Source organism: Toxotes jaculatrix, chromosome 8 (assembly GCF_017976425.1).
Source record: "Toxotes jaculatrix isolate fToxJac2 chromosome 8, fToxJac2.pri, whole genome shotgun sequence".
In the NCBI taxonomy this organism is placed as follows: domain Eukaryota; kingdom Metazoa; phylum Chordata; class Actinopteri; family Toxotidae; genus Toxotes; species Toxotes jaculatrix.
The window spans coordinates 22,304,607-22,330,532 of record NC_054401.1 but is presented as its reverse complement, the minus strand read 5'-3'; the positions used below and the strand labels follow the sequence as shown (position 1 = coordinate 22,330,532).

Below are 25,926 nucleotides of genomic sequence, written 5' to 3'. Positions count from 1 at the left end.
GAGAAAAAAAGGCGGTTTTTAATAGAGAAAAGACCTCCCAGGGACTGGGCTTGAAACACATGAACATACAAGTGCAGCCGCATGCACGCTCACACAGAAACGCAAGGACACACACTCACGCACACACACACGCACCCAGAAGAGCTGAGTCTCGCATTTACGCCACTCAGCAGCCATCTCTTTAGTTCATCAGTGAGTGGAAAGAGAAAAAGAAGTTAAAGACCTGGGGCAGAGTTGGAAGTGGCCTCTAATGCCAAAGTGAAATGTGGTTTTACTGGGAGGACACTATGCCTACTGTAACTCAACCATTAATGACATGTTAAGGTTGAGGGTCACACACACAGAAATGCACGCACACACGTGCCTATTCAGCCTTTGAGGGAATCAGTCTCGCTCCATGAGCATGAAAAGAGCCCAGATGTCAGCGCTCTGTACAAGCTGAGGCTGAAAAGTATTCCCTCTTTCTTTTGTTGCTCCATGACCCTCTCTGTACCTTCCTCATCCTGTTTCACTGCAGAGAACAGCCTGGCCGGTTGAACCTATACGTAATATACATCTTACTGGGTGATATCACGTGTACCGCTGGCTGTGGGACTGTGCCATGGCAACCTGTAACCAAACCTTGGCATATAGGTAATTCCACCTCCCTCTCTAGGCAGCAGCATTAGCAGCAGTGGCTGCAGGCCTGAGGCTGGGGACATTAGCCTGATCCTTATCTATCTACACAGCCCACTGCTAGCTACCAGTTCTCTCTCTCTTGCTCTCTCTGTTTCTCTCTTCCTCTCTCATTCTCTGTCTGATGCTGAGATATGATTTGGTGAGAGCAGGGAGGAGCAGAGAGGAGTCGAGCATATCGATTCGGCCTCTACCGCTGTCTCTCTCGCGCTATTCATCCCCTTTTCCTCTGCGCTGCTATCACTCCAACTCTCTCCACTTCATCTCTCTCGCTCTCTCTATGCACTCCTTTTCTTTCTCTCTCCAGCGTGCAATCATAATAACCCCTCTCTTAGACACCCAGGCAATAAACCAGGGTCTCCCTTCTTCCTGTACATATCTCCCTTGGTGAGGACAAAACCAATAAAGGCCTGGCTTAATTACAGCTGCTGAGTGCCGCCAACACCCTGGTACAATACCATGAGGCTGAGGGTGGGCTGAGGGTGGGCTGAGGCTGGACTGAGCGTGGGCGAGGTGTGATGGGATGTTGAGGGGGTTGGGGGGAAAAAAAAAACTACTGAAGATACAGTGGAGCCTCAGTTTGACTCCTACACCCAAACCCTCAAGATGCTACTTCATAGTACTCACAGAGCTGAAAAAAAGAGGTGATGTAGCCTTGAGGCTGGCTGGGAAAATGTGGGTAGGGACAAAGAAAGTGTAATGCTCTCCTCTCCCACAACAGCTACTGCTGAGAAGCCCTTCAGCAAGGCATTTAACTCCCAGTAGCGGCAGTGGAGCAGCTAAGTCAGCTTTATTTTGCATCTGCAAGGCATTAATGTGTAAATGTGGGAATGTAAAACAGGGCACAGCGAGAAAAAGAAACTCTTCTGTTTAAGGAAGGGTAAAATCAGGGCATAGGTAAATGTTATGTACACTACAGTGTGGCCAATGATAAATAGAGGTGATTACACCCCCAGATGAACACAAGTGTCCAGGACTGTGAAGAGGACTGCTGTGAATCTATGTCCTTGTCTCTCGTTTCTAGGTCTGCAGCCTGCCTCCTCCTCCTCCTCTCCTCCCTTATTCCTCCTGCCCCTTTCCTCTCCTTTTCATCCTCTCCTTTCCCCCAGTTCTGTCACATCAACATGAATCTGGGGCTCCGGGGGTTCAGAGTCCCACAAGCTGCAGCCTGCTATGTCTGCCTCATCTACAGCTCTGTCACCATGGTGACTGATGCCTGGGTGTTCCTGCCTCCTCCTGGTACTTTCTGTCTTCCCCTCGCTGTTTTCTTTACTTGCTTTGTCTCTCCACTGAGCTCCTCTCGCTTTATCAACACAGGCTGACAAGAAGTTGCAAGAGCAGTAATCCAAACAGAAAGCATGTGTCTTGTATGCTACATGCATTTCAGATTGGTGGTGAGCATTTCATGAAGTTACTCAAAGGTTTCACATGTAAAATAATCATGTCAATGTGCAATTTTGAAATCCACATTAGGGTCTACTGTAATGGAACAACACACAAAACAGAGGAGGTGAAAACTGGTCAATTCCACTTGCTTCTCTCTGTTTATTCTATTTGTTCCAGAATAAGCTTTTGTGTGAAATGTCTGATTTACACACCAAACAGTCCTAAAGCAAAACAGAAGAGGCCTCACTTTGAATTTCTCAACTTATTCACATGGAAACAAAGGCCCAGGCATGTCCAGATGCTGTCCAGACCTGAAATGTCTAGTAATGAGTGCATTGTCAGACATAGCTCGGGGTGGAGCTAGTACAGACCTTTAATAATCCTGATAAACACTTCATCAATGATGTATTGCCAAGGAGAAAACATTGCTATTCCACGAGGTTAGCCGCCTTTCAACATCACAGTAGCTTGTTTAGAAAACTGGTTAATGTGATTTCTCAAACTCAAGGAGTTGCATGTGTGTTATGTAATACTGCTCTGCTAGGAAGTAACAAAAGAAGACCCACTGCACATGCAAACACATATTGCTTAAGAGGCTCAGTCTAGGTCTGCTCTGGTCTAGCACTCATACAGCTCATTACAGCTGTTTCATGAAGTCTTTTCTGTATGTGTTTATATTCTCTCTGCAGTCTCTAGTACGTGGGAAGAAGTGGGATTGTGTTTGTGACAGATAATGTAAAAACACTAAGATAATCAAGGGTTCACGAAATTCAACTGTATCAGTAATTTTAGAGGACAAAGTCTGAGAAAATAATGATAATGAATGCTTTTTCTTTTTTTTTAAGTAAACAAATTGTCGGTAACTGTATAAAGTGTGACTTTCTCCACCCTCCTGTCTTTTTCATCACAGTTAATGTCACGTTGTTAAAAAGAACATCCCTTCATGCACTCCATGCCCTCCTCTGTCTTTTAAATCAGGGCCCGTTAACATCAGGATTAACCGACAGGGAAGATACATCATCATTTCTATTGATCAAACATTACACCTTATCACTATGACAACCCAATCGTTGGAGGGGACCAGTGAAGAGATGGGGATGGGTGTAGGAGGGGAAGACAGCCAGGGGGTTTCCACTTCATAGGAACCTTCGGTGTAGAAGCGACTGTGGTGGAAACGAGTTGGTTTTCCTCCTATCTGTATATGCTGTACTGCACATATAAGCTATAAAATGAGGAGGTGCACAGCTGCAAATATGCCGTCACTGCAGGAGGACACTATATGAGACGGTGGGATGAAGTAAACAGCTGTGAGTATGAAGATGACTCACTAAAATCACACCAAAGATGGCGCGGCCTGTTTGGAATCATTAAACTGCTGCAATTTGGGTTTTATTTAATATGCTGGGTTTGAAACACAGTGCTGCTTCCAATACATTGCATCTATGCAGAAAATCAAATGGAGCTATTCATATCCCACTTATACTGTCATAGGCTTTACAAAAGGCTCATGTGGGAAAAGACTATAAGATGTATACCACAAACTCAATAACATCCCTTCTATTGCTTCATACAGCAGACCAACAACAGACACACTTTGGTCTGAGGCATTTCAGGGAAGCAAGCTCAAAGAGCTGCTGCAGCCGGGATGTGATAGGTGGAGGGTGTGTGTGTATGTGTGTGTGTGTGAGACTGGGGAGGTGGTGAGTATGGCTGCAGTTTAAATGTAGTGACCACTCAATTCAAAACCATTCAGGCCTTCTAAGAACAGATCCCCACACCCCATTAGGACCTCTGCTGACGCACACATGCATAATACATGGAAGATGGATCTAAAAGCATACAGCCCATTAGCAGGCCTGGCCTGGGCAAGAAAGAAACAGAGAGCGAGCGTGAGAGGGAAATAGACTCGCACACAAACATCCCCGATCGAACGGATGGCCAAGCTGGTTAGCCACTGATAACAGCACACACTGCTGGTTTGCAGAGTTGTGTTATTGTTGTGTTCCTGTGAGCTACTTGATACTACTTACAGACACAGAAATTAGTGGAGAAAGAGGCTGACACAGGCCTGCTGTGGTCCTGGAACAGCATTAAAGCTGAAGACACTCACATGAAGACTTCCTGCCATTTAGTTTTACCAATTAGCCAACTGCAGATATGATCATTTAGCATAAAAATGACGAGCCTAGTCCTGTCGTCGGCTTCCATTCAAAGATTGTTTCTACCACAGGATTTTGATAAGAAGAAAAAAAAGGCAGTGATGGAAAATAACTTCAATTTAATCAGTCAGATGTGATGATTGCTGGATCACAGTTTCCAGGCACAGAGCCCCTTGTTCAGCCCTTCCAGTGGCTGAGTGTTCTGGCCATGTAATGTGAGGTGGCAGAGAGCCCAGCAATGCTGTAAATTATTTCTGACGGTAGGGTGGGGGACAAGAGGGAAAGACTTGCACTCCCCAGAGACAGACAGTGCATGGCATGGAGATACGGTGCCTGCATCTATACCACAAAAAAAAAAAAAGAAAAGAAAAGGCCTGCGTGTTCTCTCAGCCCCGGCGGCTGCAGGAACGTGGGTCTGTTTGCAAGTTTGAAGCACTTCTGCAGTCTGCATAATGTGTCTAACAGCCATTCCTAGCCAGATGACCAGGGGCCTCTCCGTGGGGGGAACGGAGCATTTAGCAGACTAATCATAATATGCTCCAATGCATCTAAGTGAGATCCAACTTCTCTCTCTCTGTCTCTCTCAACACACAGGCACACAAGCACTCCTTTTCCAGCAAATGTGAAAATACAGTAGGCTTGTATGTTGCAGTAACACAGTAGCTATGAGGCTGGTAAAATGCTTTTTCAAGTAATGACAGTAATTATTGCTCTATGAGTCTTTGTATAAACATGTATTAATTCACTGGCAGTATGTATGTAATATGCTCATATGCTTGTTAATGGTTTCCTGCAGTTTAGACACTATTTTATCAAGTTGCTCAGACCTGTTCTGAAGAAACATTATGGCGTGTGTCTGAGTGTGTAGGTAGCTGTGGGTGTGTTGGGAGCCGGGGGGGTTGGGGGGGTGGGGAGTTGTGTTTCCACTCATTTCCAGCTCTGGACTACATTTACCCTGCTCACCCCCTCATGTTCTCTCCTCTCAGGCACAACAGCAGCAGAGGCAAGTACAGCACACATGCTGCAGCAGCGGTGCGCTGGGGCGTACGCGCACGCGCACACATGCCTACACGGCCACGCGCAGCGCACAGTCACACCTCGGCATGGTCACAGTCTTCCTAAACGGTTCATTTTTGCTACCCCCGCCCGCCCGCCCCCCCAACAGCCAACCTACCCACCCACCCTACCACCACCACCACCCCTCCCACCCCCAATAAACATTCAAAAGCGGTGCATGCGCGCGCACACAGCGAACCGCGGCAAGCAGCATCACTGATCGGCCCCCATCATCCAGCCAGGAAATATCTGCAGCAGCAACAGTACTAGGCTGTACTGTAGGCTCTTATTACGCAGGCTGGCTGCCGATCGATAAACGCAACAACACCCCCCCACCACTCCCCTCCAACCCCCACCCCCCAATACTCGTTTGACATACCAACGGGGAAGCCCTTCCTCATAAATCAGGGCATTTCTTTACAAAGGAATCACTCACCCGATGTTGCTCAGTGCCTGCTCGAACAGCTCCGTCTGTAGGATGTTCTGAGGCGCCGAGAAAGCCCCGTTGAAATGTGATAAAACCGAGCTACAGAACTGACGCAATGTCTCAAACTGCATTTTCCCCCTCCGTTTTCTTTTATCCTCAGTAAATGATCACCCTTTTTCCTCTCACCAGCAATACATCCCAAAGCCTGCGCTCTCTCCGGACGCCCCCCTCCACACATACACCTCCTCAGTATTCTGTTATTATTATCTCCCGGGGCGCATTAAACGCAGAAAAAGCGCCGATCAAGTTCCATATTTCTCCTGCCGCTCCTGGTAAAAAGTGTCCTTAAACGAGACGCATTCCGGGCGGGATCCTTCGGTCATATTGCTTCGGACCTGAAGCGAGAAAAAGGAGGTAGTGCCGGTGCCGGTAACGTGCCTTTTCTTCTTCTCGCTGTAGCAAAAATCTCTTCTCGGTGTGCAGGAAGAGGCGAAGGAGCGCCCGGAGGAGAGAAGAAGCGGAGAAGCATCCTATACGGCAGCCAGCAGCAGCAGCAGCATCGCTTACCGGCGCATCAGCTGCTGCCTCACATTCAACTCATATTTCCAGTCGCCTATGAAGAGAACACACTCAGAGACACACTCACGCACGCACAAACACAAGCAGTCACACACACATACACGCTACTGGGCTGATATGCAATCGTGCGCACTCTTTGCCATATCTCTCCATCTTCTATCATGCACTCTTTGGGACAGACACAGCAGCAGCTAGACCACAACACAATATAGTGGAGAGAGGCGATGCTGTCGTCAGGGTTTTTCCTTTTCCCTTATATCCCATATCTGGCTTCAGAGCATCAGCTCCTCATCAGTAATAGAGGAGGACAGTCCTAATGCCTCTGAAAGGGAGAGTGTGTCTGTGAGGAAAGGGCACACATAAAAAATGGTTCCCGAGGGATTACTTATTTATTTAATTAACGTTTGTCCATTTTCTTCAGTCAGTGCTTCTGCATGTAGCTGTATGCATGTAATCAGGGGAGGCAGGAAAAGGATCATTAAAGCTGCTGATACCAAGCATTAGATATTATGAACATGGAGCTACCGTGAACCTTTCTGAAGGTTTTCTATAAATGGTTTCTTCTATATGCAAGCAGGAAGATGGCCTGTGTGTCTGTGTCTCGGATCTTACAATAATTTACTCCTGGGAGATAAAGTATAAGCAGGCTACCACTAAGTATCCATACAGCAGTTAGTACAATACTGCAGGACGTATCAGGCATGATTTAAGACAGCAGCATGTATTGTATGGAATGATGAGAGGGTTGTGATAATGTTATTGTTATGATGCTCAGTTGAAATTAACACATAATCAGTCGCTGCAAACAAATCACATCCTTAAATCAAAGAATTTGCTCCTGATAGAAGATACTGATACTGCTGAAGCTTGTGCAAAGATACTAAAAACCTCAAAAACCTAAAAACATCAGCTGGATCTTTACAATGTGGGTCTTGTTTATGTAGGTTTTGTGATCATATCAGCTACAACATGTTTCTCAGGCAATGAAAAGGCCTTTTTAGCAACAGTACGACAGGCATGTAAACATTATCAGAGGCTCTTTCCCATTCAAGTGTCCCAGTAAGTAGTGACAGTGTGATGGCGAGCCAGCTCACACAATGCCAGGGATCTGAATCTGAGGTAGCTAAATGGAATTCAGCCGTCATTCATTTTATTATCTACACCTGTGCCTTTCCTACTGTGACATGTCAAAAATGTCATGAAAAAAAAAAAACAACTATAGCTGAGATCTGTAATAAGCTGCTGGAACCAGCTTTGTGACTGAGCGCACAAGAACAAATCAAATAAGTTAATGTGCTGATCATATCATAAACCTCTTATTTACAAGTAAAAACACAACTGAGTATTAATGCTATTTCCACAAATGTCAGCTCTGAGCATCCAACAGATTTTGAAGATTTAATCTCTAGCCTCAGCTATGACCTGCTGCACTTACTGTGGTTGTATTCATGTTTTACAGTTTTACAATGTAAAGGACAGTTATATTCAGATATACTTCCTCTGGATAACTCACTTCCAAATAAGTGGTTCAGAGTTAAACTGAAGAGTTTTCAAAAATCTTTCTCAGGGTTTGACCGCTCATGTTTCTCACCTGTTGGACTCCATCCAAAGGTTTGTGTGTCGCAGCATCATTTTGATCACAACAGTTTGTAAATAAAATGTTACCTTAAATCATAAGAATGATGACCAACACTATGCTCAATCTCAATGCAAACTATTTTACCAAATTACAACTTATAGGCTCATAAAGCAGTACTGTAGTATTGGCTGATTAAATATGTGCATAGGTTAGGGCCTGTGTAGGTAGAGACTAAGTCAGACTGAGCAGTGATGAAACGAACTGTGCAAAGCTACTGGACCCGGGCTGGATGTTAAAGAGCCGGTCCGAGCTGAATGTGCTCTGCTTCCTCTTCTAATATTTTTGGCAGGCTTGAGGTTTCTCTTGCCTGGCTGAATGTGCTCAAAAAAAAATGCAGAATCTGAAGAAATTCTACCAGTGAGTATGTTCCAATCCCGGTGTAATCGTTGTTTCATCAGCCTCACCCAACACTGCAGCTGTCCCAGCGTATCTGTGTGTTCATTCAAATGACACCTCCGAGACCAAGATAAATTAGAAGCCTTCCCAAGTTATTTCTCCTTATAAATAGACTGTCAGCTTTTTCCCCTCCTTTCTTCGGCAGAACACATCCAGGAGTTAATTTAAACATTCTTTAAGATTAATGAAAGTGGGTTTTGGTGCTTATGCAGTGGGAGTTCTATTTATGGACTCGCTGCGATCCATCATCAGCACTATCCCGTGAATTTTCAGATAGCCGGTTTCCTGTTGTGTCACTGCAAATGTGGGCAATGCCAAAGCAAGAATCACTGCCTGGTTCCATGTCCACCTCTCTAGCCATGCAGTCAATTAATATACAGTGGCAGGGGCCTGGACTGGAACAGACAGTGACTGACTGACTGGATGCTTGGAGCGGTCTGATCTATGGGCCGATCTATAGTCAGTCTGATCATCCATTAAAAGCACCTTAAAAAGGCGAGCCATTCGAGGAGAAGACGGTTAATGTACTGCAGTCGCACTGAAACACAAAATAGCACTCTCCTGCATTATTCTTAAATGTTTACATTGATGTAGCTTTTATTACACTTTGTAGTTACAGATGATGCTTTGCTCTTTGCTGTGCTATTGTGGGGTTTGGATTCAGGATATAGAGACGTAATGGATGGAAGATTTAGCAAGGTGAGCAGAGGAACGAAATTTTAGGGGAGAAAATGTGTCTATTTTGGAGTTATAACAATGCCTCTGAGTGTGTGTATGTGTCACTGTTGCACAATAGCTTCATTACACTGTGAAAGCATCGAAGGTATGTACACTTACATCCAACACTTGGTGCTGGTTAATGGGCAGGTATACTGGGTATATCCATCAAAACATCCAGCAAAATATCAGGCAATTAAACCAAACACAGATTTTACCCAAAGAGCTCTGCCATCCCTGCAGGTACTGAGTGGATTAAAAAGCAAATACAAGGTTGCAATGGCAGAGTGAAGACACACACAACTAATGAGACAAAGTCAAATTCACCTGCTTTTCCTACTGCACACGTCACATAAATGTGAGTGTGCCTATCAATAATGTACATATGTATGTATATATGTCACTCCCAGCTAACTCAGTACCACCCCACACTTTGGATCCAGGCTACCCGCTGGGTTTGTTCGACCACTGAATGGCACAACATGTTGCCCACATTTCCTAGCTTCCCATCGGGAAGTCTGGCCTCGTAGGCAGGGAGGACCAGCAGAGAGACAAGGACATCTGTTAGTCTGTAAGCTTTGCTTGCTGCCACTGACCAAGGGTTATGGCAAACAAAACCTGATCTCACAGTCTCACTGTACAACAAGAGAGAAACAGGGGCCATGTTCTCTTCCAGAGTTTTAGTGCTGCCAGTATGACCTTAGCCATTTCACTTTTAGACATTCAGTCCTAAGTCTTAGGACTTAGGACTTAAGGAGTTACCCTTACATGTGAGAAGGAGCAAACAAGGACATGAGAGAAGAAAGCATTTTCTGAAATGGCTCTCTGCCTAGCTCTCTGCTGTGCAGATAACTTCTAGAGTGTGTAGATTCTGACTATAAGCTTCTCTTCCTACCTTTAGAAGAAGAAGAAAGAGGAAGGAGCCCCCATGTGGACATCAAAGTAACTACCTTACTTGACACCGGAATCAAGAAATAAGCAACCAGATATAGGACTCACAAGCACAGCGTGTCCGTGTTGTCAGCATCTGAGGGTGTTCCACTCATTTAGTGCATATGACAAATGGAACACAATGTTCTGAAACGTAATTGGACCTGTTCTTGCTTTTGAACCACAGAAACATCTCTCCACTGACTCACAAACATTCCTAATGACAAAACAGTTACTCAAGTTTTAGAAAAACTGAGTTTTTCCTCAAAGAAATAGTATAAATTCTTGAAAACACCCTTCAGCTGCCAGCATCCCATTGTAGCTGAGCCTGGACTGCCATCATCTGTGTTCATATGTGCTGGTGTGCTGTATGTGTGTGAAGAAGAGAGAGAGAGTGAGTGGGTGGATGACTGTTGTAGAATTGCTGAGTTAGTGCCAGATACAGTATCTGTGTCTCTGTCTCCTTTATAGGCCTCATGGGCTCCATGTACAAGCAGTTTTATATGGGGCCTTGACTGGCTTCCTCGGAGACACAGCTTTTATGCTAGGATTGAATCACTGTTCTGCACCAGCTATACCCCAATCACATAGATCAGTGCTAATGCTAAAAGGCTCTTATGCAGTTGTGTCCATGTGTGTACATTAAGTGGCATCACGTACAAGTTCTTTACTTCTGTGATGCATCATTCCCTGATCAAACAATCTACACAATAATAAAAACAAACCACAGGGAGCGTGTAGTGGGTGCATTCTGTTTTCACACATGGAACTGACCTGTCTATGGGTGTGTCGCCTGGTCCCAAGTACCTCAGCCCCGAACCGTTGTCAAGGGACCCCTGTCTGGGCAGGAGGCCACCGTGAGGTCTGCTTCTGTCTGACGCTGGTGTCAAGTCCCCTGAGGCTCCCTGGTAGGGGTACAGGGACGGGTCCTGCAGTTTGGCCTTCTTCCCCTGTGGCCCACCCTCAAACACGCCCCGCACCGGACTGGGCCCCGAGCCGTAGAACCACGCCCCCGATTTGGTGAGGATTTCTTGTTGTTTTCGGCACAAGTTGCATACCCACATAACCTGCAGTCAAGAGAACGGGAGATGTTAATCATTTGGAATGACTGACAGGAAGAACTTGTCTTATATAACCTATGATGAGCTGTGATGGAGTGATTTGTGGTGTGTTTGTGTTATGCAAAGCTGTAACATAACTGTGAGGCAGATCGCTGTTGCTGGGTGAAAATCTTTTTACATCCAAAATGTGAAATCGTCAGGTATTAAACCAGGTTTTCAAAATGGATTTAAATTTTTAAAAAAACCTAATCAGCAAACCTGAGTTTTGAGTTTTCACCCCACAGTTACAATATTCATAAAGAGTACTGACAATTCATGTTGATGAGGTGAATGATGAATTATTTTACACATGCAGCAGCCTTTGATATCACTGAAGGTTAAGTAAGACTGGTTCAGTTCATTATCATTATTATATATTTTGAGTCTGTGAGTCCAAATAATCTGCAGATCTATAAAACACATATCAAACATGCTGAGGTTTCCATCTTGCAGGTACGATGTGATAAGATTTTGCTTATTTGTCATGATTCAGTGCAGCATATTACAATTAAACTCTTGTTTCTGGTTAGCAAACTGCAACAATGCAGAGCCCACATGACTACTGATTGCAGAGATTAGTCACATCACCTCATAATGGTACAGTAAGTAGAGGTCGCGCAATTGCGGTTAATGCACTTTTGTATGATAAATGGCAAAGAAAAGTAACATTTTCCCTCTGTTATGCTCCATCAGGGCTGGAGAGGTGGAGCTTTTTACTGCTCTGCTCTGTGATGCTGAGCCTTCATCTGCTCCACACTGCAGCTCCAGCAGCCAGCTCACCACACTGGTCTCATAAATCCAGGGGCAGACAGGAGCCCTGATCACTGTGCACACATGTACGCACATACACAAATGTACACACAAACACCGCCACGAGGTAAAGCTCAGCCTTCTGTCTCAAGTCATCCTGAGGAGAAAACTCACACAAGAATGACTTGTGGGACACTCCCGCCCGCTCCAGGTGTCCACACCTGCCTCGTTAACAGGAAGCAACTAAAAGTGATGTCTAAGTGTTTCTGAGAGGACTGAGAGCTTGCCAAATGATTGACAGGCCAGACGGCCAGTAGGGCGGCCAAGAGCTATTGCAACCCCCACTCCCACCCCCAACCACATTCCCCGCCTTTACAGTCCCAGTGCTGAGTCAGTGCATTACTGTTATTAGTGTGAGCGGGTCCTGAATGCTGCCTCACCCACCCTCAGTCACTCTGTAGCTTGCCTTTTTTTTTTTTTTTTTTTTAGTAAGCCTTGAATCAAATAAAAATTGACTGATATGTTATTTCTAGATTAACTGAACTCAGTTAAACCGTGTTGGTCTGCACAGTTACTGGCTGCAGCAGTTCAAAGGCAGAAGCACCGGGTCATACAGAGCAGTAACTGTGTGGAAGAACTCACCAAAGGATCGAAAGGGGTCGGCAGCCATCAAACATGTCTGTTCACGGGTGGGAAAGTCAGTGAGAGATCAAGTCTCTTGTCACCGAACTAGTGACTTACTTACTGCTTGGTCAGGGCACTTGTAGAAAATGTGGGAGGGATTTCATAAACCTCTATTCCATTACATCCTCCTCATGAAGCTCCCAGCTGGCAGCTGCCTACATCCAGCAGTGTAAGTCTAGCAGCGTAAGAGAATAGCAACAAGTAAGGTGTGGCTGGTAGTTGGCGTGGTAGTTATGATTTTAACAGCCGACATAAATTGTGTCTCATCGTGTGCATTGAGTGACAAGGGAGATAAAACTGGCATTTGGAATCAGAAGATGAAGCACACACACAAACTACAATTCAAAGCTTTCAGTCGTCATTTATCTACAGTGGAATTTTAAAACCGCTAAAGCCATTTTCTGTTGGAACAGTTTTTTGTGCTTTTAACTGCAGCAACACAACAAAAATGCACCTGAGTTTTGCAAGACAACGATGGCTGACACCGGCAGCTGTAGGTGGACACTGCACGTCCTGGAAAAAATGTAAACTATCACTAAACACTGAACGTTGCCGTCTCCTGTTCTCCTCTCGCTTTTAGAGATCTGAAAGCAAAAATCACCAGGGCACAGGAAGAGGCAGCCTTCCATCTTAAAGTTGCATTTCAAACCTAGTGCAAAAAAAAAAAAAAAAAAAACCTTAACAGTCACACCGCAGGCAGCATGTACCGGACTATGGGATATTGACACACGAGGCATTTATGACCAGCTATCAATGTTACAGATGGGCTATAAGTGTGCTGACACACAATGGAAGCAGGGAGGCTACAAATTGTGCTTTATGTGTCCCAGAGGAGTGTAGCCAGTGAGGCCATGACTGCCTCTTTAACTGGGGTCACAGTGAGAGCTCCGCAGTGAACCATGAGTCATCGGCTAAGACCCAGGAGCCACCAAGGCCAGTTTTCCTGCTAATCAACCACACATCACTTCCTGCACCTGGAAGTTACACACATGTGCATACTTACACATGTGTGAACACACACACAAACTCTGATTTGATTGATATTATACATTAAAATGAAGATAAATAGAGGAATTTATCTCCAATGTAATTATCCCATGGAGAGGGCAATTACAAACACACATCAGCTTCCTGTTGGCTTTTGCTGCAGAGGCCCCAGAGGCTGCAGGCACCCCAGGTAGAAAACTACCTAATATCCTATAGTGTACTACATAGAAATCGCCCGATATGGACCAGTGTAAAAATGGCTTTGTTTTCCATGTCTATCATCCATCTTGTACCAAATACAAAACAAATGAAGCCATGAATTCCTGGCAAAAACTGTTCAAATTGAGCAATGCAGCAAAGAGCAGAGATGTGCTAAAAGGAAAAAAAGGTAACTGGCCCTGTCCAAATGAATTAGATGTCATGGGGCAAAAATGATGGATGCACACATGAGACAAGAGGTGTGTGTACCAATGCAGCACAGAAAAGAAGGGTGGCAGGTTGTGGAGGTGGTGGATGGACACATGAAGGCAACTTCAAATCCAAAACTCTGAATTGAAGGGTGATTCCTGGCCTTAACCTTGTAATTTCTATAGCCTAATCAATTTAGGTGAACATAACATGCCTATTTCATTTTCACACAAAGGAGGAATGTTATCTTTACCCATTATGCATCCTAATAATGTAATGTAACATGCATTTCAGGGTCTGAGCACTGTAAAGATAATCATAATCACAAAACAGATTAGGTTTCACCTGTGGTTAATTACTGAAATCTTCCCCTCTCTCTCTCAGACACCCCAGTTTCTCGACAGAAGACTGCAGCCTGTGACCTACATATTTACCCCACCAAACTGCAGCTGTGACACAGAGTCAGTTGCTGCGCACCTCTCCGGTCTGCCAATAATAATTAACTAAGTTCTCAGCCCTCTGCCTTTATCTCATCGGTGAATATCTAATAGCATATTATTAAAAAAACCCAAAAAAACAGGCCAACAAAAATGTGCGTGGGTCCAGTAAATGTTAAACACACCGAACCTCTGACATCAATATTTGGATTTGATCCCCACTTTTGGAACAGAGTCAGAATGAAAATGTTTGTTTATGCTGTATATGACGCAGGAAGAGCAAAAGTAAGGAAAATGTCAGTGCCGGGCTGAGCGCTCATATGTCCGCAACATTACATGAACTGCAAAAATAAAAGCAGCCCTGTTTTGAGCTTGATGACAGAGCTCTTTTGAGATTATCCAAAGGGTTTTAAAGGGCTACATGAGCCCAAGAGGTTAAAGAGTTTTACCAGCTGATTGAGAGGTATGTGGAAAATGAGCTCTAAGGGTTTTCTTAGTTGAAAAAAAAAAAGTAGCTTAGGCTAAGAATGAAAAATGGATTCAAACATGTAGGTTGAAATGAGATTTAGCATTATATGATGTGATTGTAAATTACTCTATTCTCCAATCTCTCATAGAAATAACCAAAATTCAAGGAAAACTCTAATCTTGCATTATCCCAGTACAAGATATGTGACAATAACAGAAACATGTTTCATTCATGACACTTTTTTCTGTCACTGGCAGGGACATCGCACAGCATGAGGCTGCTAACCTTCCAGTCCATCTGGGGGAGCAGCGCAAAGACAGCGTGAGCTCGACCCACACTAACAGGAAACTCAAAAACCCCTCATTCCCTAACACACCACATCGACTCCACAACAAATGCACGTATGCACAATGACACACGCACACAGGTCAAGCAGCTGTAACAGCCAGAGGTATGTTCACTTTTACTGCAGCCATTCTGCCCAAGACAAATACACACACAAACGTCCCTTTGGCTTTACTCTTTGCAGCTGAGTGCAGGGGGGGGGGGGGGGGGGGGGGGGTTGGGGGCTGCGGCCCTCAGGGCCATTTCTCCCTGTGTTTGCACATATCATAGTCATTGAACCTGCAGCTAAAAATAGAAATCTAAAAAACCCCCTGCTCTATCACACGTTGCAAACACCAGGAAGATATATACTCTATTAAATGTGCTATAGGCTGTTCACTGAGGCACTGAATTAAGGGAAACAAACACCCAGTGCCATGGGATCAATAAATAATTTCCTTTCTAATACTTCAGACCGAGGGTGTTTTCATTGATACCAGCAAATATAATCTTCCAAAAAAAATGTGTGTGTGTGCTTATAGGAGAGGGAGGATAGCAAGAAGTATACGGCCAAGGATATCACTGAAGGACGGGCTATCTTTGACAGGAAACATTTATCTGTTCCCAAATGACAGGGGTCATATATCATGTCACAAAAAGATTTTGAAAAACACACCTTTTATGTGTTTTGTGAACAGTCCTGTCCTACACAACATATACAGATTACTACACATAACTAGCACACAGAAAATAGCGTGTACCCTTCAGCGATGTACTTTACATGTTCTCTTTTTTGCCTGCTCCATTCAAAATTTTCCTGAAGGAGTCTCACACACACACACACAAAGCAGCTGGATTTGCAGGAACAGGGAGCACTGAGCTCTCTCTTGTGGCCATTAAACTGCACTACAGCGTTACTTAACAGAGGCTCCAGAGTGAATCAGCACTATCCTTCCAGGCACATCACAGTGTGCTCAGATGGAAAGCCAGCTTTAATGTTAAATTAAATCAATGACATTTTTACATCCATTCATAACAGTATATGTAATCTAACTGCTAAATCACTTGTCTTGATTTCACATGAGGCTCTTTAAAATTTGGAAACAGTCTTTGTTGTGATTGACAGCTGCTGTATTCATTTAATTTGAGAAAAGAAAAGATGTGGGCATCCGGATGGACCTGTGTTCTAAGATGCAACCTATGTAACCATGGAGGTCATGGCTTGCTTCAATCTGGGAAACACATTTCATATCTTTTTCTTTCACCCTGCCTCCTATCGGCTATCTAATAAAGGGAAAGATGCCAGAAAAATAATGTAAAAAAAAAAAAGAGCCGAAGTAAAGCCTAGAGATGGCACATGCTGCAATATTGATGTGGCAGTAAATGAACTGTCATCGGTATCATATTGCCTTGGTGTTTCTCTCCTTCACCTGAACTGAGGTGAACTGAACCACTCATTAAAGACTCATTGTTCGGGGAGTGGAGTGTTCCTGAGAACGTCCCGGTCTGGACTGAGTCCAGACTAAGCACACCGGCATCAGTCAGGATACTATCTACTGAACTCCAGAGCAAATTATTGTCACGGCTGAGGGCTACACCGCGTGATGGGCTGCAGTGACAAGCATTTAAATGCACATGTAGGGCACTGAATAATGTATATCAAGACAAGTCAAACTCTAGATTTTTAACATTCAGAGTCACTGCATAGATAGTTCCTCTGACCGTGTTTTCTGCATCACAGCTGCATATCTGTGGGGATATTGCCCCTAAACCAGAGAAATAATATGAATAAATTCCATAAAAGCTGTACATGGAATGAGGCTTTTGAGGCAGTTCTCCAGAATAACAAAGTTTACAGGGCATTTAGGTGTGATTCATTAAGCGGCCAATGAGAATGAAAGGGGGAGGCCTACATTCACATGCTTGAACAGTGGCTGCACGTGGTGAATTACATTTTAATGAGCTTCTAATTTTAGTGTGCGCGCCAGCAATAATAATAGACATGATGAATATTTATGCTCCTTGTTTGAAGTTCAGAGTCAGAGGGAGAGGAGGGGAATACTGGAGCGATCCAAAATAATGGTTTTACAGGGAAATGGCTCATGTCTGCCAGAGCCACATCTCCTCCCCTTCAGCCTCAGTCAGACCTATAGAAACATGTTACAATTATTTTATTTTGGACAGATATGACTTGCGCTCACTGAAGTAATTTTTGGAAGCAAAAAAATAAATGTCGGTAAAATACTGCATTGAAAACATTACAAGGATGGAGACGCTCCTTCCATCGTCTAAGGACTGAAAAAGAATGACAGCAGTACATGTTCCCCAAGAGAGCGGAAACGGTCTGACAAACAACATGACCGGTGAAAAACGCGATGCAGTCCCAGCCTCATGCTCACTCAGCTTACCCATGGTGCCTCTGGGGTGGGGGGGGGGGGGACAGTGTCTCAGTGCAGAAAGATCGCCGTCAATAAGTCCGTACAATGTAGTGACGACTGTCCGCAGCTCCTGCTCCTGAAAACGAAGAAAACTGCTCCGACCTTCAGCACCGCGGACAGCTCCAAGTCCAGACAACAGGCTGCCTGCCGGACAGCGGCAGCGGAAAACACCGTGAAGGTTACCGGGGACTCAACTGACCACATCCGATCCCATAACACGGACACAGTCTTCTTCTCCGTTTCTGTCAACAATTACATGATCCAAAGACGCCAGTTCGTTTTTTTTTCTTAAAAAAAAATCAAAAAGACAGATTCCAGGCTTGGATCGTTACAGTGGAGCCATCAAACCGCGCGAACAATGCCAGACTCAATGTCAGTGGGTCTACGGGGAGGAAACATGTGAGCCGAGCGATAAACGCGTCAAATCACGTTCTGGTTCCCACCACCGCTGTGTTAGTTCATCTGTGATACAGAGTCAGAGCTGTGCCGGAGTTGATGGGAGCTCATTACATATGCGGCGCGTCCCAGCTCCGCTCCCGCTGTCCAATAGGACAGGGAGACGCGGTTACGCGGAAAACTGATTGGCACAGCTTTTTTTTTTTTTTTAAACTCTGATCTGTAACCATATCCTGATCTCCAGTAAAACACACAACACAGCTGCTGTCATCGCAATCGTAGTGCATTTCTCTTTATGCAGCCAGCTCACTGCAGGACCATGAACTCATGGAGCCACAATTTGAATTTTGTCTAGTATCAGGGAAAATACACATAACACCATGTGTGGCACCAGTACCTTGTAAAAGTCCCTGTACAGCCAATTTGAAAAAATGCAGAGTTGTGCATCCTTCTGCAAACATAAAACTCTCAAATGAGGAAAATGTACATGCCATATGTTTTCAAGCTGTGCAGCACAGAGGCAAATGATGTGTGCCACAACTTCCAGCACCTGGAGGAGGTGAAAATGAATTTGGTCTGTGATTTTGCTTCACTTTGGACACATTATTACACAGTTAATTCTGCTCTGGGCTTTGCTAACTACATCACTGCAAAGATACTGTAACACTGCATGCAGTTCAGAGCTCTATACATTGCTAGTACGCAGTGAGTTAGAAAGGGTTAGCTAGTTAGTTATTTAATCAGATATGTTTAAGACATTTTAATAATTATTCATTTCTATTCTCAAAACCAATAATAGGTGAAATTTTTCAAAATGCTATGCAGAGGGTTACAGTATGTGGAATGAGCAGAGTCCATATGGTATCTCCTAATGATGCTAATGATTTCTGTGGTGCTGTTAAGGGACTCACAAATCTATTTCATTCACTACAGCAACATGCTATTCAATAAAAAGCTGTTCAAAACTGAAAGAGGTCCTTGTAAAATACTGCAGTCCTTCCCGCTCTGTTTCATAGCAGGAATGTTGAGGGGCCAAGAAGCACATGTAACGTCTTCAAGAGTTGCTTTAATCACAAATGACTTCCTCCCCGGAGACTGCTGATTCCTCAGGCCCTTTTGAAGCCACATCAGAGGAAATGGTGGGGAGCTCCACCGCTACAAGCAGGGACTCTGAAGACTTCACAACACTGACACACAGTTTATCTACATCAGAGGCGTTTCATATTTTCACCCTGAAAAAGTCACTCTGTGCTTCAGGTATCTAAGGTAGAGGCTGAACCACCTGACACAATTAATCAGGAGTGATTGTTATCAACACAGATATTTTATTCGTTTTTTTTTTCTATCTATTATTTGGCTTGTTGTGATAGGACACAATGATTAATTGTGCGTTTTTCAAGTGTGTCAGAGGTCCAGTCTAAAGGGGGTTACTGGGCAGAGCCCTCCATCTTTCAGAGTCTACATTCCTTTACCAGCTGTTTAACTCTCAGTGCCTCTATATGATATTGCAGTGAGCCAAAGCTCTGCGAGCCGTCTCAGACTTGTAAATATTCAATGGCGTTTCACAGAACAAGATCTCTCTCGCCACTGCTGTCACCATCTGTGAGAGAGGGAAAGAGTAGACGGATGGAAAAAGAACAGATTTCACCACCGCCACCTCTTTCACTGACACACAAGCTTTCAGACGAGCTGCTTCGGCACACCAAAATGTGGCAGGGTAATCAAAGCTTCTGTCCATTTGTGACTACAAGCACGGTCACATAAACAATCAGCAATCGATATCTCAATAGTCCCGGTGGGTTGCTGTGTATACTGTAGCACAAATCTAACTAACAGCTAATGCCCTGTGCTGTCTTCTGTATTGGCTAATAATGTGCCGTTAGCATGAATCAACATTCACAGCTCCAAAACATCCCGCTTACTTCTGCAGTTATACCATCTACATAAATTCTAAAAGATAATGGATTTCAAAATAAATATTGATTGGAAATAAATGGAGTTCAACCAACCTGAGTCACCTGAACTGACCTCAGGTCAGTTGTGAACTGCTTGCAGATGTTTACTCGGTTAACTTGAACTTCAGCTCCTCACAGAACTTTAAAATAATCTTTTTATCTCGTCTCGGCTAAAACCCAATCAGACTGTGTATATGACAGTACACAGTCAGGTGTGTATGACTAGTCTGTGACTGGTGAACTAACCTGCCTTCTCTTCCACCATTCACCCCATACTCCCTGCTATCTCTTCTGCTCATTCCCGTCCATGCTGGCTCTCCATTCCTCTGACTGAACACTCCACTCTGCTCCCCTGCTGAAGACAGGCCTATATATCAGCAATTTAGTGGAGGTTTTGCAGCTGTATCTAAGTGTACACAACTAGAACGCCTTCACATTACAAAAATTGTTGTTAAATTCATTTTTGAACAACGCTGTATTAACATCAGCGTCCGTGGTCTGCATGGAGAATTGACCTTGAGTGCCAGGAGGCCACCACGAGGTAAATAGTGGGCACTGCCTCAGAGGCATATGCCATGTCCTCCCTGCCAATGCCCCATCAACATCCATCGCCAGCCTGCTGCCACTGTTATTACTCAACACCATCTGTACAACATGGAAACCGATCTCCCAGCTATTATCTACTAGGGAACAATGGCAGCCCGTACAACTGGAGGGAGAACAGAGGTCTCTCCCAGTGTTTTTGCTGCTCTGTTGTTTCAAAGAAATCTGCCAGTGTGTACCTCCCTTCAGTCTGAACTGCAGACTGTTCAGTTACTGTCTGACAGTCGACGCTAAACATTAGCAGTTTACAGCTGAGACAACTAAGGAAAATCTATGTTATACATGGACAGCAACAATGGTATGACCTCTCTGATACGAGCATCCAGCTGTCTTTGTGATGCTAAAGTTGTTCAGTTAGTTGCACAGATATAGATATAGATATAGATATAGATAAAGCTGCATGGTAAGCACCCATATCAAAAGCATTTTTTTACCATTCTGAAAACAGCTTTTTTTTTTTTTTGTAAATAACCTCATGCTTATTCAGCGATAGACTCACAGACTGGCGTGATCAGGACTCCGGTTGATTGTTTCATGTCATTAATGGCTGCTGTATGTGTATATATACATTATCATAGCATTTCATGAACAATGCTTATGTCCAGACACAGTTCCCAAGAAACGCAGAAAAGATTTTGCTAACCACTTTGTCCTCCTGTTGCAATTCCATGAGAGCAGGAATGCAGCAGAAAGAGAAGAGGGAGACAGAGAGACGGAGGGAGAGGGGGAGGGGAGCAGGAAAGATAGGGGGAGAGAGAGATTGTGAGTGGCATTAGTAGGTCCTGGTAGCATTTTCACATACTCCAACAGCAAAGGATTGGATGGCATCACATAAAAACACTCAAGCTCATGATTCAAATTTAAGCGGTCTAACACTAAAAGCTCTGGCTTAGTCTGAGGGGAGGATTTGACAGAGGTTAGTTAGACACCGAAGTGCCACATTATACAAAAGCAGGCATCAGGTTCCTTTATGGGAGAAGAAAAGGAGGAACAGTTCCCTCCAGTGGTGAAACTGAACAACTGTAAGGTACAGTAAGTATGAACAGAAAATCTACAGCTGTGAATCAACACATCAGAGTGGACAGAATTAGAACAAAGACATGCAGAGAGTCTCGGACTGGAGCTGATGCTGATAATCTGAAAAACATTAGTTGCCATTAGAGACGCTGTTGGCTCAGTTCCCAGATTATGATTTCACTGCAATGTTTCATAACCTTGGATTTCAAATAGTAGTGTAGGGAGAAATTTGCCTGGGGGCGGGACATCTGTATGTGTGTATGTGTCTTTGTAAATGGAGAGTACCGAGCATGCAAGCCAGCGTTACCTTATTTGACCGCAGAGACACTCGTCCTCCGCACCGAGCACAGAATTTCGTTTGGCAATATGAACAGAGGTGGCCACAGCCATCGGCAAACTTGGTTTTGTGGCATATCCCGCAGGTTGGGGCTTCGCTCTTCTGATCCTGAACCTGCTTAGCCTCCTCCCCCATCTTCTTAACCTGGTCCTTATACGATTCAAACTGCTGGTGCAACTTCCTGTAAGCGAAAGGGAAGGACAGATGTTAGGAAAAAGCAGGTAAGGTTTGACCTATAAAAAAAAAAGGTTTGTGTTTGGTTTATAGAGCCAACGTTTATTTGTACAGGGACAAGTATATAGCATGAACCAATGATATATTCCATGGCATTTACACCCCAAGCTAATTTGTAAAACACTTTCCTTGATGGTCCTTTAAAATACACATCAGAATAACACTGACCTAAGGGCCAATGATATAAGAGGATTTTATCCAAAACTTGTTGTATTTTACTTGAAAAGTTTTAGATTAATAACTACACACAGACTAATAAAATGTATAATTTTCATGTAATCAATTTAGACATGGAGAATAAATAAATATTTATTTTTCTGTTATGGTGTAACTGGCAGACAAATGCACATGTTTAGGGCAAACAATCTTCCATCAGAATTACCCTTTTAGCTTTCAACATGAGTCATGTGTTGAGCCCTTTTATGAAAATCACACGTCCACAGTGAGCTCCTAGTATCGGCTGACTAACTGATATAACCTCAGACGTGTGTGGCGTGTGAGATTTTGAAAGAAAAAGCAAATACCATGACCTCAGAAGCTTCAAAGCCGAGTTCCTCCTTTGATACCGCACCTCTCCCAAAACAGGGGGTGGGTATCAAATTTGCTTTGCAAGTTTAAGAACATCACTTAATTCCACTTTCTCAGGTTCCCCCTGCGTTTAATGAATCATTTGCACCTGTGTTTCTATATCAGGACAGTCGTAAGGTGAGACAGAGAACACCCGAGAGCCATAATGTTAGGTAATGGTATTACCAATACACACAATTAGTATTTCCTATATTTAGGAAATCGGGGGGGGTCACACACAGTGGAGCCCACCATCCTGTTTCCCTTTACCAGCTCTGCATCTATTATTGTGTTATTTTTGTGTCCTATACATGGCCTCCAACGGATACATTACACCTGATCTTATACAGTAGATCCTTAACTCCTAACAAGTCCTGAGAGGCTACTGAAAAAAACCTGCATGGACTCTTCGCATGCATTTTGTATGACACATGTCAATTGAGCGTCTCCTTGGAAACTAAACACTGGGCTGACTTCATAATATGGCGATTAGAATTGGTTTCGCCCCACATATCCCCTGCAACATTCATTAGCACTTGTGAATTATTGAGCAGCGCTATCCTTTTACCACGTACAGCTCTGCATTTGAGATAAACATGCTTCCTTTACCCACAACCAGACCTTTAGAGCCCAAATGTAACGGCCAAACACCACCTGAAGACTTCCCGTGTGTGTGTGGGTTGCGTGAGGAAGTCTCTGTGCGATCTAAACATTAGATAGAGTGCCAGTGGCATGCCCCTTGTTGTACCCACTAAGGGATTAAAGGGCTAATTGTGTCACAGCCTTTGTGTGTTTACCAAGCAGAGATTAGTATGTAGCCTTGTTTAACACAGCCCACCAAATCTCATTTACTGACAGAGGGCCTGATAACGGAGTGATGAAGACTGTGATACAAGAGGTAAAGCCACTGTCTCCGAGGATCAAGGAAATAAGACTACAAAAGATCAGGTTTTATTCTCACTAAATCTACGCTTACACTCAAATGTTTACAGAGACATGTGCTCAATCCAGGGCCACTACATGGTCTAAGGGCCACTGCTCTATTGACAGACAAGGTCACTGAGAGGAGCTGTTAAAGATAACAAATGATTACCTCTCCCTTCCACTGTATCACTCACTCACCGCTTGAAGGTACAGACACAAGTTTTACAAATCTGACTGTCGTGTGCATTAACTGTGTTGATTCTAAGCCGAGAACTGAGACAGATATCAGGGAGCAAGAAGGAACAGATTGATAGAGGCTGAAAAATACATGTAGAAGATTTAAATAAAGCAAATGAGTTATCAACTAAAGCATAAAGAAGAAAAACAAAGAATGAATGTGGAGCGGGCGTAGACTCAAGTGGCAGCAGGCAACTGGTACACAGTGCCCATTCCAAAGGGTTTACTTATTCGGTCAAACACGGTCAAATGTAGGTGACACTGCTGACGAGTAATCATACGCGGCTCATTGTCCTGTCCCATGCTAGCGTATCGGAGCTCTCTTACCTCTGGGGCGCACCAGAGCAGCTACACACAGCCGGTAACATGAGCCTCTCTCTTGGACATATGACAGCGGGGCTGAACTACAAGCCCTGAACTACAAGATTCTGGACTCTACCTCTGCCACAAACAACAGTCAGACATTACAGTGTATTAACTGTCTTCTATATCTATGTACTGATAGCATTCATTGAAATAAATTCAAGTGATAAAAACTGAGGTTGTATTTTGGTTTTAAGCAGTTATATCATATGTAACAAAGTTATCTGGCTAACACAACATCAGATGATTTATTGTCCACTTGGCAGCAGAAGAACTCCACAACAAGCTGACAACCCCACCGCCCTGACATATCACCTTACAAATGTAGTATGGCTAACATTAACAAACAATTATCTGCTTACGCATCTAGCAGATACAGAACAGCACTACCATGAATTTGTTTTCCTGCCACTTGACAAATTAAAAGTCTAATATTCATTCTCCTCTTTGCTTTGGTTTGGTCTCCACTAACTCTTGAGGAAAAAATATTGTTTGGTGCTGAGCATGTAGCATAGATTTTTTTGCTAAACACCTTCCTGCTGCTGAGGCAGATAACACTGAACCAAACACAGCGTTTTCTAGGCTGTAAAACCAGCAAGTACATTAAGCTAAAATAGGCTAAATGCTCCAGAGTTGGATGATAATTTTCTGTGGGTTTGTCAGTGGGAGCAAACCCTTTCACATTATACAGACATACAAGCATATTATTTACTTTGGGACAAATTTATTAAAATTTGGGAAAATTTAAATTTGGTTCAAGTTGCTAAATTCCTTTCACTCCAGCATGTGTCTTCTAAGGGGCCACTGTGGCCTCTAACAAGACTTCACCTGCCTTTGCAGACCTTGTCACGACACAAGGTGTAGCTAATAACACATCATGAATGACTTACTGAGACTCTTAATGGAACAGAGTCGCTATCAGTGATATTAATTACACCTGTGCTTTTCATGCTATGACAGATAAAAATCTGAATGTGAAAAACGCTGAGTGCAAAATCACTTATTCGCTATTCACTGTATTATAGAAACACAGTCACATGACTGTGACTTCAAAGGTGAGGAACAGAATTTTTAGCCAAAGGTGGCGCACTTGTTATGAATACGACTTTCTTGTTGTACTACAGGAAATTTTGGGGATAATATATAGAACATAGATTTTCGACACTATTCTAACCCTCAAATTAAACCGTGGGACTCATTCACTGTGTAGTCTTGGTTTCAGTCAAATATATGAGACAAGTTGTTGTAGCATCATATTACTCTTTGTCCATATTCAAATTAATTTGCAATAAACCTTTATCATAAATACACTGACGTGATTGACTGTAACAAAAAAGCCTTTTATCAATGACATAACCTCATTTAACATTAACCAAAACGCTGTCCTTGTGGCTGTTTTAAATAATGAAAAGAATTTAAGTGTGGAATATAATAACATGTAATGAACTCTATTTTATGCCATTTTTTCATGGCATCAGGGCTATGGAATAACTAAACAAGTATAACAGTGTCTGTTGTCCTCTGTTAAGTTGAATATATTGGATTTAGTTGCACCCCAGGGAGCATTATGTCATTTATAAAAGTAGAATCCATCATTGCACATCACTCCCACACCATCACTCTCTCATATGCTTCACAAAACATACTGAGAAACTATATAAAATATTCTAAGAGTCAAACAAACTCTGTTTGACTGCGCATCCAGCAGCTGGGGTCACCACTGTATGTTTGT

At 43.6% G+C, this 25,926-nt stretch overlaps 1 protein-coding gene across 4 annotated transcripts in view; it reads right to left on the bottom strand.

The window, feature by feature from the left end:
- Nucleotides 1-25,926, bottom strand: part of rims2a (regulating synaptic membrane exocytosis 2a) — a 132,809-nt gene that overhangs the window by 85,749 nt on the left and 21,134 nt on the right. For all 4 annotated transcript variants that reach the window (XM_041044047.1, XM_041044049.1, XM_041044050.1 and 1 more), the window contains exons 4-6: nucleotides 21,840-22,050; nucleotides 21,159-21,170; nucleotides 10,739-11,031 (exon numbers count right to left, since the gene is read on the bottom strand). In XM_041044047.1, the coding sequence (XP_040899981.1) occupies nucleotides 10,739-11,031; nucleotides 21,159-21,170; nucleotides 21,840-22,050 (516 nt within the window). The remainder of the gene's footprint in view (nucleotides 1-10,738; nucleotides 11,032-21,158; nucleotides 21,171-21,839; nucleotides 22,051-25,926) is intronic.